The 15,533-nt window shown below is 42.1% G+C and overlaps 1 protein-coding gene across 3 annotated transcripts in view; it reads right to left on the bottom strand.

The window, feature by feature from the left end:
* Positions 1–3,691: 3,691 nt before the first annotated feature.
* Positions 3,692–15,533, bottom strand: part of LOC117428268 (coronin-1C) — a 37,046-nt gene continuing 25,204 nt past the window's right edge. For all 3 annotated transcript variants that reach the window (XM_058994416.1, XM_058994417.1, XM_058994418.1), the window contains exons 3-11: positions 13,007–13,129; positions 11,282–11,411; positions 10,642–10,823; positions 10,292–10,411; positions 9,986–10,090; positions 8,175–8,320; positions 7,546–7,603; positions 6,993–7,241; positions 3,692–6,043 (exon numbers count right to left, since the gene is read on the bottom strand). In XM_058994416.1, coding sequence (XP_058850399.1) covers positions 5,924–6,043; positions 6,993–7,241; positions 7,546–7,603; positions 8,175–8,320; positions 9,986–10,090; positions 10,292–10,411; positions 10,642–10,823; positions 11,282–11,411; positions 13,007–13,129 — 1,233 coding nt within the window. In that variant the 3' untranslated portion in view covers positions 3,692–5,923. The remainder of the gene's footprint in view (positions 6,044–6,992; positions 7,242–7,545; positions 7,604–8,174; positions 8,321–9,985; positions 10,091–10,291; positions 10,412–10,641; positions 10,824–11,281; positions 11,412–13,006; positions 13,130–15,533) is intronic.

The raw sequence follows: 15,533 nt of genomic DNA, 5'->3' as shown, positions 1-15,533 counted from the left end.
TGTAGCATCGTGAGGGACAGTCCCTCTTTAAACTGTGGGAGCACTAAAGATAAACTTCTTGTTGAAACGCTTCTCTAATTTTATAACTAAGTTATAAAGAATCTTCTGATTGACTGGTTCTGACAGCAGTGTTATTTCCCTGATGTATATCAGTTTTAAATGAAGGACTTCTAGAATGTTTCTACATATTTTAATTATTGAATCTACCCCTGAGAGTTTAGTGTGGATGAACCTCTCCTGGATAAGCTTAATAATTATTTAGGAATTTTGGTTAATTATGTAGCTTGTTTTAACTTTATTCCTCTACCAACAGTTCCCCCTACTCACGATAAATTTGTGCTTTATCTGACAAATGATCTTTTCAGAGTTCAACTAATAATTACATATTTCTCTCATATCGATACCTGGTACCCAAAAACACACAAGGTTGTAAAAAGCTTTTTGATTGGTGTTTTACAAGAGATGTTACAAATCAACCAATGACAATGCTTTTGTGAAACAACAGGCCCATTACAGGAAAGAAAACACGCAAGCTGGCCCCAATTCACTTTGTTGTTTAATATGGGGCCAGTGGCATGCGTGTCAGGACTGCATGAATTCGCTTACAGAGGGTAAAAAGACTTTGACTTAGAAATCTTTGTCAGCGCACTGTGGCAGAACTGCAGTAATACTGACAGTAACATAAAGCAACTCAGAGTGAAATTAAACTTAGGTGATTCTTCTTCACACTTCTCAATTTCTCTTAATTTCTTTCCAAAAAGCTTTCTGAAGCACTGTATTTGGTCAGTCTATTGTTTTTAAATACCAGGGCACTTATGAATAATAAATTTCTACTCTACCAATGCAAACCAATCAAGAGAATGCATATATGAATGTGTGTGATGAATGGATGAATGGCATTACTTTCATTTACATGGGTATCTCGCTGGAGTGCGTGTATTGGAAACATTGTTTATGAATATTACTCCCCTTTTATGTGACACACACTGCAGGATTTACACAATCACGTTTCTTGTTCATTTAGTAAAACACACAGCCAAGGCAGATATGAAAGTGAGTCCTCCTGAGGAGGACATTTCTTAACCTGGAAGCCCACATCTCCTGCTGTGTCGTTTAAACAAATCGCACAGATCCGCTTTCTTAAAACCAGGCTGTGCTCTAAACTCAGAGTCTATTGTACTCTGTGTTCTACTATTTGTCTTTTTCACATCCTGCTGGCTTTCCCCTGCTTTCCATTCCTCTACACTGATGACACAAGCTCAAACGTCTGTCTACTTGATTCTCATAAATCCCCAGTCTGCTTCTCACTGGTAAGGGCAGATTTTTTTTTAGTATCTGGCAAGCATCCTTCCAATATGCTCTGTGATTAATACCTCTCCTCCAGCATTGCAACTGAGTCCCCAACTGATTATAAACAACCTTGCCATGAGTGCTGCATTGGGACATGTTTTTCTAATACATGCCTTTGCTTTGAAGATTCCAAATGTAAACTTCCTTCAAACCATTCGCTGGTCACACCACCCTTATCTAAAAAACATTTTTTTAATTTTAAAAAGCCATTATTTATTTATTTATTTTTTAACAAGAAAAAAAGATTTAAAAAAAAAAAAAGTTTCTAGTTGTATTTGCTTCCCAAACATGCTTTGGATAACTCTAACAGCATTTGGAATGGTTTGATGTGGTCACTATAAAGGCAAGCAGACTGTGCCACTGGCTCCAGCTGGAACGATTCTCCAGCAGACCCTAACCTCCATTCCACGTGGGCTGCATATCCTGGGACACTGAACCACATGATGTGCAGCTCCCCCTGACGAGCTCTGAAATGCCACCATCAAAGATCTGCAAAGCAAGGTATTAATTAACGACTTCGGAAGAATGCGGCCCGGTGATTAAGTAATATACAGTAATTAATACCGGACACAGAGGCCATAACTTGAGCCCCTGGACCAGTTTATTTTTATTTTTTCAGAAATGAAGCAGTGATAGAAATGCTGATCATTATGTTTATGAAGATATGCGCACTTTATTTACATCTGCTTTATTTTCTTGCAATGTTTCTTTGGGTCCTGTACTCTTCCATAGAGTGGAAGTAGTTCCTTATCCCTTTTCTCTCTGTTCTCCTTGTAGGGGAGCAGTACTTGGTATGTTACTTCCAGTTTCTGGTGATCAGCTTACAACTGTCCCAGCCATTGATATGTCATTTTTATCAAGCCGATAGTTTGGTGATTGGCTGCTGTTGGTCCCACTAACAATCTCAGGCATCATTTTCTTTTCAGCATTGAGAAGTCTGGCACAGTGACAGCTTTGGCTTGCTGCTTTCTGATGTATGCTATCAGTGTAACGACACACGCACTATTAAGAAACATGAGTATGATACTGACAGACTGGAGGCATTCGTTTACAGGGTGTGGCAGACAGCTGTTTGTAAAAGAACGACCATGTGATTAGCACAAGCTCTTAAAGACCATGTTAAAACAAACCTAAAGCAGATTTTTAGTTTCAGTTTTTCATCCTGCGCAGTTCTGTTTCCATTCAGCGTGTGAGACAATGGAAACTTCAGTTCATGATGGGTAGAAAGCTTGCTGTAAATAACCACCACTTCCTCATGCTGTGACTCATCACCCTCCGGCTCCTTCTTTGTCCTTTAAACTCCAGCACACCAAACTCCAGATTTATGTGTAAATGTGAAGCTTTATGAAGAACTCTTACCCTAAAAAGGGCCGTGAAATGTTTGATCTATCCACTCCAAGTGAAACGGACTCGGATCAGCACGAGGTTCATGGCCTGTGAACCAATGGAAGTGATCCACATGTCACATAGCACTGTGCTCGACTGGTGGACTCCAAGGCAGCTGATTTTATTCATTGGAAGGATTTGTCAGGACAACACAAAACACACAAAGACCCACAAGCACTCTTCACTTTGTATTTATTTAGTAAATTCAATGAGTTCGTGAATCGAAGATGTTTGGACAGAACACCAGTGTGACTATTATGAGCAGATTCTAATTTGTTTTAAAAACACAGTTTGGCTTTTCAGTTCTCTACTAAATCATCAATGCAAGGAATTGCAATAAAAAAATAAAAAAAAAACACAACGGTCTGATCCCTCTGAGTTAAACCCTTTCCTTCTAGACAAGAAACATTCTTTTAAAACAATATACCCCCTTTCAACCTACTTATCGTATTGCACTGAAACACCCATCTCTCTCTATACTTAACATTTCCTTCACCCACAACACAAGCATTACCCTCCTATGGCATTGCTCTAATCCACTACCAAAGACATCATGAATCTATTACCCCAACGAGGGTGAACAACTCCAACAAAGGAAAACTGGGTATTGTGTAGCAGAGTTTAGTGGGACATACAGTTCTCAGGAGTAGGAACGGAATTTGACACAGTCCAAAAAAAATAAAATAAAATATCCCCCCCCCCCCCCCCCAACCCTTTCAGTTCCTTTACTCGCTTCCAGTATTGATTAAACAAACTCCTTCAGGCAGAGCCCTAGTTATTGGTTCTAGAACCCACAGGGTTCAAATCCTTTCTTCCTCCTCACATCCCACACCATGGCTGTAAACACTAAGCCAGAGCCATGCATGAAAAGCAGACCACCATGCAATCTCCTTCTACATAGTCCGTCACCCTCACAAGCTACAGGGTGTCGTAACAAAGTTATGACAAGCGGAGAAGCGCTGCTCCACATTCCAATTCTCCCAGTTTGTTCTAGTGTTCTAAGTTTCATCACAATTGGAGGACAGCTTCACTATATTTAAACACAAACACATTCCTTTCTGTTCACCCAGTCCCTCCTGCTCCTATCCCCCGCAAATTCATGTTTTCAGTTGAGATACAAGTCTGTTTCATGCCCATCATTTTCCTGTTCTGCTCACCACTTTATCAGTCAGTCTTACTGCAAAACCAGTACTTATGCAATATAAAACCCGTTCTTTGTGCATTTATTTAATGCTATGCATCAAGCACAATGCAAAGTATATTTATGCAGCTAAAACACGGGCACAGTATGTGGCTAATACTGTGTGCCTTCTTTATTTGACTATGCATATAAAATTGATCAAATGCATAACTAGTAAGTCGTGCACTATTGGGGGGGGGAGCTGTTGCTTCTCATTTTAAAATGTCATCCATCCTCAATAACCTGCTATTTCTCTCACCAAGCAAATGTAACATTACACAAGCACTATTCTCTTCCATGTTGCAATAAGACATCGACTTCAGTTCAGGCTAGAAATAGAACACATTTGGACAAAAATAAATTAAAACCAACACCCATCAGTTTAATCATTTATCAAAATATATAAAAAACAACACCACTCTTTCAGAGGATCAGCATTATTTTGTCTTCCTTTTTTAAATGCAATTCATCTGTATGATGCAGGGTCCCAGGTCTGGCTGAAGAGCAGCCAGCAGCCTCCTTTTATATTAAACACATTTTAAAAAAGGCTCAGTAGAACAATAGGTTCAGAACTACTGGTAATTAGGATGGTCTCTACCCTGGTCTCCTTTAAATACATTCTGAACAGAATGTAGGGACTTTGCAGTTTGGATCAGTGCTGGTATTGTGTGTGTGTGTGTGTGTGTGTGTGTGTGTGTGTGTGTGTGTGTGTGTGTGTGTGTGTGTGTGTGTGTGCGCGCGCAATCCAAAGCAGAGGAGTGTGTGATTGGCTGAACAGCATCTCAGGGACCCCCCCCAAAAAAAAGGGCGACAATACACTCTGTGTTAACGGCTTTCCCTCCAACCACATCTCCCTCAGAACAGACACTGTAATATACTCTCTCCTCCACCAATTGTAAAAAGGATACATTTAACTGACCTTTAAAATAGAGGTAAAATGCAATAGCTAAAAAACAAGAATTCAGAAGATCACTGCCTGGCTACCAGTTCTTTAGCCTTCACACCTGATCACACAGCTGTGAAAGAACAAAGCTGACTGACACACATTTCAATACAAACTTTTTTTTTTTTTGGCAGATTTTATTTTTCGGATTAGATCTTGCTAGCGAGTAAAGATCCTCCTGCAAGACTTTGCTAGCGATTTCTAGAGAAGCTGTTTGCCCAAACAGAGAGGTAGATCCCTCTCTATGGAGACGACATGAAATGCGATATGTGATTGAAAAAACACGTCTGCGATAAAGATGTCCATGATGCACTGAAGTGGCCTACTAGAGAAATGGCAAAAACACATTTACAGCTACAGCACAGACTTTACCAGCGAATCTGTTCATGTTTAAACTCACCTGAAAATGACCAGGGCAAAAGAAAATTCTACGATGTAACCCTCTTTCTATTCAGTACTCTTGTAAACATGCACATTCTGGTTGAAATGATAAAATCTTGTATTTTTAAACTTTTAATAGATTCATTCTGTATTAAAAGTCCACTTCTCCCTCTGTTTTATTGAACAATACGGTCTGATTGCATTGTCCTCCAGTTTGTGTTCTTTGAATGCATTAAAAAAACAAACACTGTCAAGGAGGTATGTAAAACAGAACTCCTTGTAGATTTGGCAACAAAAAAGGAAGAGAAAAATGCAATACTGATGGATTACTATATATAAAACATTTGGGTATAACACAGTAAATACAAACTTTTCACTAACAATTTTCTTGGTCACAAATTTAAAAAAAAAAGTTTTTGAAGATTCTCTTGACAAAAAGGACAGTCAAATTGCCACGTATTAAAACTTTCAATAAAAAGCTGGAATATCAATTGCAAGAATTTCTCTTTTCTCTGTATTAGTGGGGATAAGAAAGTTCATATCGGAATGTGGTTTGGAATCATTGCTAGGCAACAAGCCACAGGTGGAACGCAGTCATCAAGATTGGCAGTGACGTGTCCTGCCCACCTGGCGCAATCCCAGCCAATGAAACGTCCCAAAATAGCGACAGGTGCTGTTGGTCATTAGATTGCAATCTTTGCCATTTGCTCTTCTAATTTGGCGATTCGCTTGTCTTGGCTGCCAATAAGGTCTTTAAGGGTTTTGATTTCTTTCAGGATCTCATCCAGCTTGGCTTCGTTTTGCTGGTAAAGACAAGAATGCATTTGTTTAATGGACAGCAGTTCAGAGGATTCAGATTCAATCTTTATTTTCTCACCATTTAGCTTATTTTTTTCATTTAACTATGGAAGTCCCCTAGAGATTTTATATTATATTTAAATGTAAAAAATAAAGTCTGGTGCTCAAGGATCTTATTCATCAATGTGTCTTTCGTGTTTAAATAAGGTATCCAACCTACACACAAAACCAGCAATTGCAGTTAAGGTTGGCTCTATGGAAAAGTCTTTAATAAAACTCAAGCAGCTGTGCTATTTCTAGCTGGGAAAGGGTTCAGATCAATTCTCCCTTCTGAACTAGCAGGATTGGTCACATGACATATGATGAAGGGTTACAGTTACAAACTGTATGTGGAGATTAAGGAGGGCTGGGTCTCTCCAAACCCTATAACCGACATGCTTGAGGTGGGGCAGGCTGGTGAAACACTGCTGTACAGTGCAGACCAGCAGCAGGGTGGTCTTTTCAATTCTCAAGCACAGCTACAACCCCAAAGCATGTGGGACACTTTATAAATCTATGTTGCAAAAGTAGGATTTTCTGTTTCAGCCATATGTATGAACTGTATAATTCAACTTGCATCACAAGGCTGGCTTGCTGATCAAACAGGGTTATGTACTGGAAGCCTTTGCATTCCAATAAGCAAAAAAAAAAAAAAAAAAAAAAAAAAAAAGTCACATTACAGTAAGAGTCAGCACCAGAACAATACAGGCGGAGTGCATAATCTGCAAATGCTGTTTGCCGCAAATAATGGTATGTAGTTCTACCCTACTGTACTGGAACTAGAAGGAAATGAATAATAAAAACACACAATAGTTAAATATAGAATAGAGAGGTGAGCCGATGTCTGGCTACATGTCTGGATGTCTTCATTTGAAGCAGCACGCTCCTCCAGCAGTAAAGAGCTGCAGTGCTTACTATGGAGGGTGTCGCGGCTGCAGGCTTGCTCCCAGGGACGGAGTTCTCAGTCTTCTTTTTGACGGTCAGCTTGTTGTCCAGGAAGTTCTTCTTGACCACCTTGAGGTCGCGGTTCTTGCCGGGGATGTAGCCGTGCTTCAGGGAGATGAGGATGGGGTCTGCGTTCTTGCCCTCGAACCAGTCCTCTGCCTCCAGGGCAGCGTCGGGGCCGGCCGTGTCCGGGTACAGGTCATCCTGGAACAGGTCAGACTGCAAGGAAGGGCAAGAGCTGTAAACCAGGAGTGTGAGGCTGCTTTAACTGCCAGGTCCCAACATACACTACATGCATGGGGAACAAACCTGCAACTTGCACAGTACTTCACATCTATACCACTGAAGGGACATGCAAAAACCTTATTTCCAAGTCTTCTATTTTTGAAAGAACACACACCACGCCTTGCTTTGTTGTCTATATAAAATTGATAGCTTGGATGGGACAACAGGATCACTGTGGTATCCATGTACCGCAGAGAAGGGTTGTACCACACAACTCTAGTCTGAGTTTCCTGCTTACCTTTCTGGGTACAGTCATGATAATAGGTTCACACTTCCTCTCCTGCAGTTTATAGAACCTGAGTAGGAAGAGAAAAGAGGATCAATCTAGTAGCCAGGCAGATTTGACATGCACTAAACTATTGCACAAAGTTATCTCTGCAGTTGTTCCTTCCTCTCCATCTCACTTAGCTGCTTGTTTAGAACCCCTCTCCACCCACACACAGGTTGACAGTATTTATAAACTGCTCATCAAAATGCTAACAATGACACGACTCCTGTTATGAAGCAGGATGCTTGAAACCGATCATTTCATTTCTGTCTCAAATTTCTGTGACTGAATACATGTACAGTCAGTGTTTCCGTCATTAAAATGGCTTCTAAAAACTGTGACTCAAATAAAAATGGAACCGCGGTAGCTTTTCTTGTCCATCAAAGAATGCCTCTTGCATTTCTTTGCTACGTTCCTGCAGGATCAAATACTTGTCATTTCTGACTTTGAGATGCTTCAGCAGCCAGGGATTAGTGCCAGTGCAAGACTGCCCCCTAGGGGATCGTCGAGGGAATGTGATCAGTAGTCAACAGGATGCAGGGGACCCTGGGGGAAGAAAAGAATGCTGGGAAGTGCAGGGTTGGAATTCCTGCAGTTACCTGGAAATCTCACACTTGTTGACGTCCAGCCCTCTCTTTGGCATGTAGCCCATCCCTCTCTGAGGCTCCTTACTGCTGTAGGTGTTGAGGAAATGAACATAAGGGGTTTCTTCTGTTACCTCAAAGTAGCGAATGCTGCTATCCCCCTGTGGAAAACATTAGCAATACAATGTGAGAAATCAGATTAAAACTGCTCACCGTTTAGTTCTGCTCCCATTTACTGTATAGTAAGCGGAGAGGGTTTAGATCGATCATGTGTGAGCTACACATGGAGACAATTCAAATAAAAACCTACACACAGTGCTGCTATTGTGTACCACCTAGTGGCTGCTACTGTGCAAAACAGCTGTACATGAAGCTTCCATTTGCCTTCCAATAGCAACCTAAACAGGTCATTACACCTGGTACAGCATTCATGTAACCCCTTCAGGGCCCTTTGCACAATAACTAAGCCCTGCCTGAAACAAGTCAAGCTTGGATTCCATGCACACAGTTAGCGTGGTTGCCTGGCATTTGTATTCGGGAGACCTGAAGGCATCCCAAAAAATCAGGGAACTTTCTGCATCAGGAGGCATGAACTCACGATCCTAGTGAAGCTTCAGTGTGTCGCTGTGTAAAATCTTTAGTGGCCTCACGGAAGGAATTCAGAAAACTGCATCTGTTTCATGCACCATATTTTAACACTGGTCGTAAGCTTTGTGTAGCAAAAACACTGCAGTAAGATCTTTTGTTCTGGTTAAAACAAAGCAGCAGTTATATCCATTATACTTCTTGGTAGCACTGCAGCAGTAAAAGTACCTGGCACCAGCTGGCCTCAACATCTGGATTTCAGCGATTTACTTAACCTGGCAACAAAACCCTATTTGTAGTGGAAACGACTCAAAAGGTAATCTGGACGATCAGGGAGTACGAAGGGAAGCAGCGCAAGTCGTCCCTTTGAACTTCTTTAATTTGGGATTGCGTCCCACTGAAGCAGTGGGGTTACTCCGCGGTCATGTTGGTGAAAGGAAAAGGACTTCAGTTCCAATGTGTAGAAAGCTTTCCCAGTCTAGGCATGTCTGAATATATGGATATTCGAGATCTGAACCAGAGGGGCTTGTCTGTTGCGCACACACACCTGGCATGATCCTGTTTCACCAGAGGAACGGGTTATTGCTTAAGGAACGGACATGTGTGTGGGTGACGAATCATTACCGTTTTTCGTCAGGTTTTGTATCATTTACGGCACTTCTGACACTGCGTGAAGAAGTCGGCGCCCAGAGTGAAAGGAAAGTTTGCTTCCAAATGTTTTTTAAACCTCATTCCATTTAGAAAAACTTCCTCGATCACACATGTACCAGCAGATTAAGTAAACGTGATCACAACGAGCGATCATATCCTGTATATGCAAAAAAAAAAAAAACACACGGGAAACACACCATCTACAGCAGGCAGTTCTCAGAAATCCTGCTACGATGTGAACACGACATGTGCTGCATGTAAGTGGTCAAAAATTGACTAGTTGGGCTAACACTGCTTCTAAAACAGAGTAACTATGAGGGACACAGACAGAGAACATTAATTCCTTAGGAGGAATTCTTGTAGGAGAAATCAGTGTGCTGACTGACCTTTTTTTTGGTTCCAGAATGCATATAAAAATGACCCAATCTTAATGAATTGTAGGCAATTTATTTTAGATATTTTAAATAATGATTGGTCAGAAAATGGGGGGAAAAAAAAAATTGTTCATTTTTAAAGCCTTTTCTTAGCCGTACCTCAAGACATATAATCTGTGATCAGGAAAACGGCAGCAACCCAAGCTGATCCCTTACCTTCCCACACAGGTAAACCACATTGGTGTCCGGGTCATAGAAAGGAAGGAGCACTCCATTGCTGCTGTCCAACTCATGTAGTGCAATCGGTTCATCCATGTTTTGCTGCAAGACATTTTAACATTGGTTTCATCATAAAACTCTACAGGTTTAGCCCAATAAACTGGTGTAAAAACACTTCTGCCAACCATCTCCTCTCCATCCCACCCCACTACTGCTACAGATGAAGGGGGAGCTGGCCCACAAGCAGGTCAGGATAAGAGCCTGGAAAGGATCCTTTCTAGAGGCCGGCCTGCTGGTTCTCACCGGGTTCCAGAGCGCGACCTGTCGCTCGCTCATGCGGCTGAATCCTGTGGTGAAGATGTTCCCGTCGGAGAGGAAGATGGCTCTCATGGGGCGGGCTCCTTCATGGGCTTTGTCTTTCTCCTGCATCAAGAGGAGGAATCCGGTCAAGGAAGTACATGGCCAGGGCACAAGGCAATCAATGCACTGGTCACTTACTCATCTTGGACCTCAGGTTAAACTCCGGCATCACTGCAACTTAATTATACCAATTCCTCCTATTTCTTCAGTTGCCATTATTAAATTTCACCAATACCCATACAGCCGCTCCCGGATTGAGTGGAGGAAGCTAAATAAAAATCAAGGGGACTCACAACAGTGATCTTCTCCTTCCTGGGGTCAATGACGCGGATCTTCTTGTCTTTGGAGGTTGTGCAGATCAGGCTGCCGTTGCGGTTCCAGCACACGCTGTAGATCATGTCCTGGTGCATGTCTTCCAGATTGATCATAGCTTCCCCGGTCCCCACATTCCACACAATGATCAAATTGTCACAGCCTGTGGGGGGGGACAGGGACGGGACGGGACGGGACGAACGACAACAAAACAAGGTGAGGCAAGTCAGCAACACATCTTACTCACAATGTAGAATATCCAATCATAACAAACTGGAGAGATGTCAGGGTTCTCAAGAGATCGCCTTCAGCAGCCGAGCCAGGAGTCTGTACCTACACTGACAGTGTGGAATATATTCTTGTATCCAATGAAAGTTTTATTCCACACAAATGAAAGTGTGTTACTCTGCTTGTAAGGTGATTTTAATTAAAACAGCGATAAGCAAAACCACGCTCAGGCTGAGTAAAAGAACACAGGGGCGCGTTTGAAGGTTACCGGTATAGCCAGCTGATGAAATCTCTTGGGTAGCTTTCTGGCCATTGTGCTACACAGTGATATATCAATGAAATCCCAGCCCGACAGCTCGCACAGCACTAACAGAGAGGCAGTAGAAGACCCACCAGCACTGAGGAGGACGTTGCGTGCGGTGGGGTGCCATGACACAATGCCCACTCTCTTGGAATGACCCTCCAGAACCACGGCCGGCTCGGACAAGGGGAGCGCAAGGCCGTTTTCAGGGATCTGCCACACCTGCAACAGAGAAACCAGGACTAGGCTCAGCACCAACAGCACATAGACAAGTAATGGGTGTTACTCTAGCAGCATCCATTTCATGTTTCAGCCTCCAAAGGTAAAGCACATTAACTTGTGTACTTGCAGAATTACAGGTTCAACCTCGACAACTAACGAAATCAGTCAAACTCCATTAAAAACCACATTCCTTGTATTAATAGTTTCAAATAGCCGATGCACTGTGCAGGAGTGTTTCAGTGAAGCTGCGATCATGATAAACTGCAGTTCCAAAGGAGAATCTGTAGGTGGCATAAGAGAACTGCTTATTAAACAAATGTAGCCGAGAATAAGGGTTTACATTACAGCTCGATTCAAAACAGGAATCAAAAAATAGGAAATACATTCTGCATAATTAAGTCTTAGAGAACTAAAGCATCTTTGCTGCAGACTTTGAGGAAGTGTCAGACAAAAGGGCCCCATTCACTTTTGAGGAACCTTGGGTTGCTGAACAAAACCTTGATCTGTTCCATTTGCTAAAAATATACTGCAGTATGTGCAAGTATCAGCAGCATTGTGCAATATTGTGGCCAAAATCACCACGCCTTTAAAAGGTCACCCATCAATTATCTGTGCACAGGTTTAGTTCAGGAGGCAGGATTAAACCATCTAGCACCAGCACTCCCTCCCTCCCTCCTTTCTGAAGCCCTCATACCTTCCATGGTTCTGTCATTCACAGCTGCCAGGCCAAATAAGGCAAACACACTGAAAGCGAGTGTTCCAATAGATTCCACACTACTACACTTTGCAAATCAGAGCCAAAGAAAGTGACCTAATAAACTGTGATTGGTGTGTGGGACATGTAAGGAACAATCTACACCTGCAGGATCGCTGTATCTCTGGAAAATCGTCAGCCTTCCATTGAATTACCCACTAAAGCATTAATGAAACTCTAGCACAAAACAAAAAATAAGAAATAAAACAGGGGTTTTACATTAACAATTCAGTGGAAGGTCAAAGAGAAACAGGTGCAAGTATGATGTCATTTCACAATGTACCAGTGTACTGTAGCTGGAATTCTGAAGAGAAACAGGGGGAGGGGAGGGGTTGCAGCATTAGAAAAAAAAAAAACAGAAGTGATGAAATGAACAAAATGTGGAGATGAGCTCCGGTTTCACAGAACATGGGAAGAATGGCCTGCGCTCAGCCTGTATTGCTACTGTAGTCAGTCTGTGTTGCCCGGTGAGATTTGTGGCTGAGCTCCGCCGTGTGAAACTGCAAAGCTCGCAGAGCTGATGCTCTGGCAGAGGGAATTCCAAACGGGTGACGACACTGCCAGTGAAACGGAACAGGAGGAGGAATTCAGCAGAACTAACTGGCTGCAGACACAGCCTGGCCTGCCAAGCAGAGATGTGTCCACACACTAGTACCATCACACAAACACACTCCTAAAGAGAGACCCTTCACACCAATGCACACTCACACTACTTCATCCAATCTACTGAAGGCTGCAAATGACCCTTTATTTAATGTGATCCTCCTGGCTCTGAGCACCAGCCTATATAGCATGTATACAGTGTACACAGAAACAAAAGCAAACCTCGCCACTCACGTACCATGACGGTGCAGTCCTCCGATCCACTGGCAATGACTTGATCATTGTGTGGACACCAGTCAATGTCCAGCACGGGCCCCGTGTGGCCACATACTGTAGGGTAGGATTTGTCAATTCGACCAGTCTGCAAGAGAAAAAGAAAAGGAAAAAAAATAAACCATCAATTCAGAAGATATGTAGATCTAACCCAGAGCTAGACTACACTCCACACAGAACAGGCACAACCTATTTCTGTTCAATCTGTATGCAGGACATGCACTGCAGGGCTGGATATTGAGCTGGGCTACTCGTTTACACAAAGGCGCTGGTTCTTACAGCAGGCATGCAGGATAAAACGCATCACAGCAAAGCCTTTTCCACATATTCCAAGCAGACCCTTGGGCTCTTGTTATATGGTTTGCCAGCACACGAGCATTTCAGCATTCAATGCTTGGTGTAAATGACACATGCAAACAGAATGCCAACAGGCTTCCAAATGTAGGTTTTCAATTATTTTTCCACACACACACACACACACACACGACCTAGCATGGAAACACATACATTAGCCAATATCAAGAGAGGCCTGATGTAATGTTCCTGAAACAAAACTACTTGGCAAGCTAATTCCAGGAAAATAGATGGGGTACCATTTAAAAAAAAAAAAAAGTCTAAATTTACTAAATTACATAATAAAATTACAGCCTGTTCAAAATTAAACTATTATGGTTTTCATACTAGAATAGTCTTTCAAAATTCAAACCATGTTTCAAACAGAGGCTTATTCACCCCCCCCCCCCCCCCCCCATTCAGCTGCCGCGCGATGACATCAGCCAGCCAGAAGGCTGTTCCTGACCCTTGACCCCCGCAGAGGGACTGGTGACCCCAACAGCATCACTGAAATTAGATTAATAGAAAAGAGGGCCCTTCTTTCTCTGGCCAATTCCATTAGCCATGCAACCTTCACCACAAAATACTTCATCACTTGAGCCTGACATTACAAAAGCCTGTCATGAGGACAGGGCGGTCCTCGTTTGTACCAGCTGCCCCTTATTCCACACCCTCTCCATTCTAGAAAGTCTGTTCATTGTTTCATGCAATGGTGTTTGACAGCAAGGTAGAACACATTACTGTGTACAGCAAGTAAATCTAGTAGGGTGTGTGGACATGCATGTTGGTGCCATTCATCTGATCACAATGCAGATTGCAAACTCTCAGTATGAGGAATGCATGTTTCATTGTGCAAACCAATTTAACTGCTGCTTCTCAATGCATCAAATCTTTTTCTTAAGGAATGATGAAGTAATTAACCAAGGGAGCTGGGCACAAGCACCAGTGAACCGTATCGGCATACATGGGTCACACCATTCTGTATGTAAGATATTAAAAACTACAGAACTCTGCAACTTTACCATTCTTACTTTTGCTGCTTTTTGTACGTTGGGCACTGATGCAATGACAGACAGATCCACTTCTGGTTAGATCAGTATTTACCAATTCAATGGTCTGCAGGCAAGCAATCTACTTGCAACAGTATACAATAAATACAAATATAAACAGATGGAACAAAAGTTAGGTTTTTGTACATGATATATATTTAAAAAAGGTGACCAACAAAAGTCTAGAATGAAGCAGCTTTTTAACAAAAAAAAAATCAAAAAAGAATCACAGCAACCAGAGAGACAGACCGCCTATAACCCACAAAGCAACCACGCTGTTCACAGCAGTACAGTCACTACCACATAGCACGACTTTTTTTTGAAGGCCCAGTGTTCTGCATTACACACTTTGTGTGTGTACGAACGAGAGCAATTCTATTAAAAAGGGCAACACATTTTTTGTGGTGTTGGTTACTAAACAAACAAGACAATCAAATCGCGGCATTTCTTACATCACAAAGAACATGTGCAGATGACTGTAGAGCCTGACGTAATCAATGTGGCTTCGCATTTGTTTTTCATAACTTCACATTTGTTTGGTCTGTATGTACTGAAACGTGCCATTGAGTTTTACAAGGAAAAACAAAATCAGTCATTCAGAGTCTTTTGTCTAACTTCCTTTGAGAATTATTCGAGGAAATGACTCAATGTCCTGGACGTTTGTGAACATGAAAATGGACATTGAAAATGTTTAAAAACACAACTGTGTGTGTGTGTGTGTGTGTGTGTGTGTGTGTGTGTGTGTGTGTGTGTGTACACAAACAATCTGAGTAACTATAACTACCTCTCTACCTTTATTACCCACAGCACTATCACATGTTGCAATACAGCCAACACCTAACAATTCAGAAGTCTAAAAATGACATCTAGTGTACATTGTAGGACAAGCTTTAAAAACATGGGTGGGTTACAAGATTGGAGCTCAAAGTCCAGCAAAAAAAAAAAAAAAGTAATAAAATCACATCTTTACACAGTATAGACTTCCCAAAACTAATCTGCATCACAAAACCACCTTGCAGTTCAGCACTATTGCTGATGTCTGCTCAGGGGAGGAGCCCGAGTGAGTCAGGACTTGGAGAGGTGCATTGGTGGAGAACACCACAGCACTCT

This window comes from Acipenser ruthenus, chromosome 21 (assembly GCF_902713425.1).
Source record: "Acipenser ruthenus chromosome 21, fAciRut3.2 maternal haplotype, whole genome shotgun sequence".
NCBI classification, from domain to species: Eukaryota; Metazoa; Chordata; class Actinopteri; order Acipenseriformes; family Acipenseridae; genus Acipenser; species Acipenser ruthenus.
Note: the sequence above shows the minus strand (reverse complement) of the source record. Positions and strands in the feature narration are given on the sequence as shown.